The following is a 523-nucleotide window of genomic DNA, read 5'->3' as shown; positions in this document are numbered from 1 at the left end:
AGCAGGCCTTGTGGACCAGTTCATCTGTGCATATGCGCTGGACCGTCGGAATTGTCCACACGCATCGGATCGCAGCCCAGACGCAGCAACAGTTCTCCAAGAGAAACCCAAGACTCTGTGACAGTGAATTCTTCTTCGCCCCAAGTGACACTTTTATCTGAAGTAATGGCATATTCAGCCAAGAGATGGAGACACGTGCGACCTGAAAAGAATTTGAGCAGATCATTTTATAATCAAATGATGCATTCTGTCGACATATGGTTTTTGGGAAGTGTGACTTTAACCAACCTGAAAATACCTTGGTAGTCGACGGCATTCGGAATGCAGTTGTAGTTCCTCATAAAGTTTTCAATATTTGCATGCGTCCACAGGGGTCTCTGATCGTCCGTGCGCGCAGAGGCAACGTGATGTAGAATGGACATTCCTTCCTCGTCCCTTAATGATCCGGGCATCTCGTAACGACGCAGCAGTGGGTCAACTTCCGTTCGGTATCTCCCCTTCCTTGCCGCCATGAAGACTCTGT

At 48.4% G+C, this 523-nt stretch overlaps 1 protein-coding gene across 1 annotated transcript in view; it reads right to left on the bottom strand.

Moving 5' to 3' along the window:
* Positions 1 to 517, bottom strand: part of LOC119586632 — a 2,400-nt gene extending 1,883 nt beyond the window's left edge. Inside the window, exons 1-2 of the mRNA XM_037935377.1 lie at positions 299 to 517; positions 44 to 202 (exon numbers count right to left, since the gene is read on the bottom strand). Coding sequence (XP_037791305.1) covers positions 44 to 202; positions 299 to 512 — 373 coding nt within the window. The 5' untranslated portion in view covers positions 513 to 517. The remainder of the gene's footprint in view (positions 1 to 43; positions 203 to 298) is intronic.
* Positions 518 to 523: the final 6 nt, after the last annotated feature.

Source organism: Penaeus monodon, chromosome 21, assembly GCF_015228065.2.
Source record: "Penaeus monodon isolate SGIC_2016 chromosome 21, NSTDA_Pmon_1, whole genome shotgun sequence".
Taxonomy (NCBI): Eukaryota; Metazoa; Arthropoda; class Malacostraca; order Decapoda; family Penaeidae; genus Penaeus; species Penaeus monodon.
This window is presented reverse-complemented; position numbering and strand designations above follow the sequence as displayed.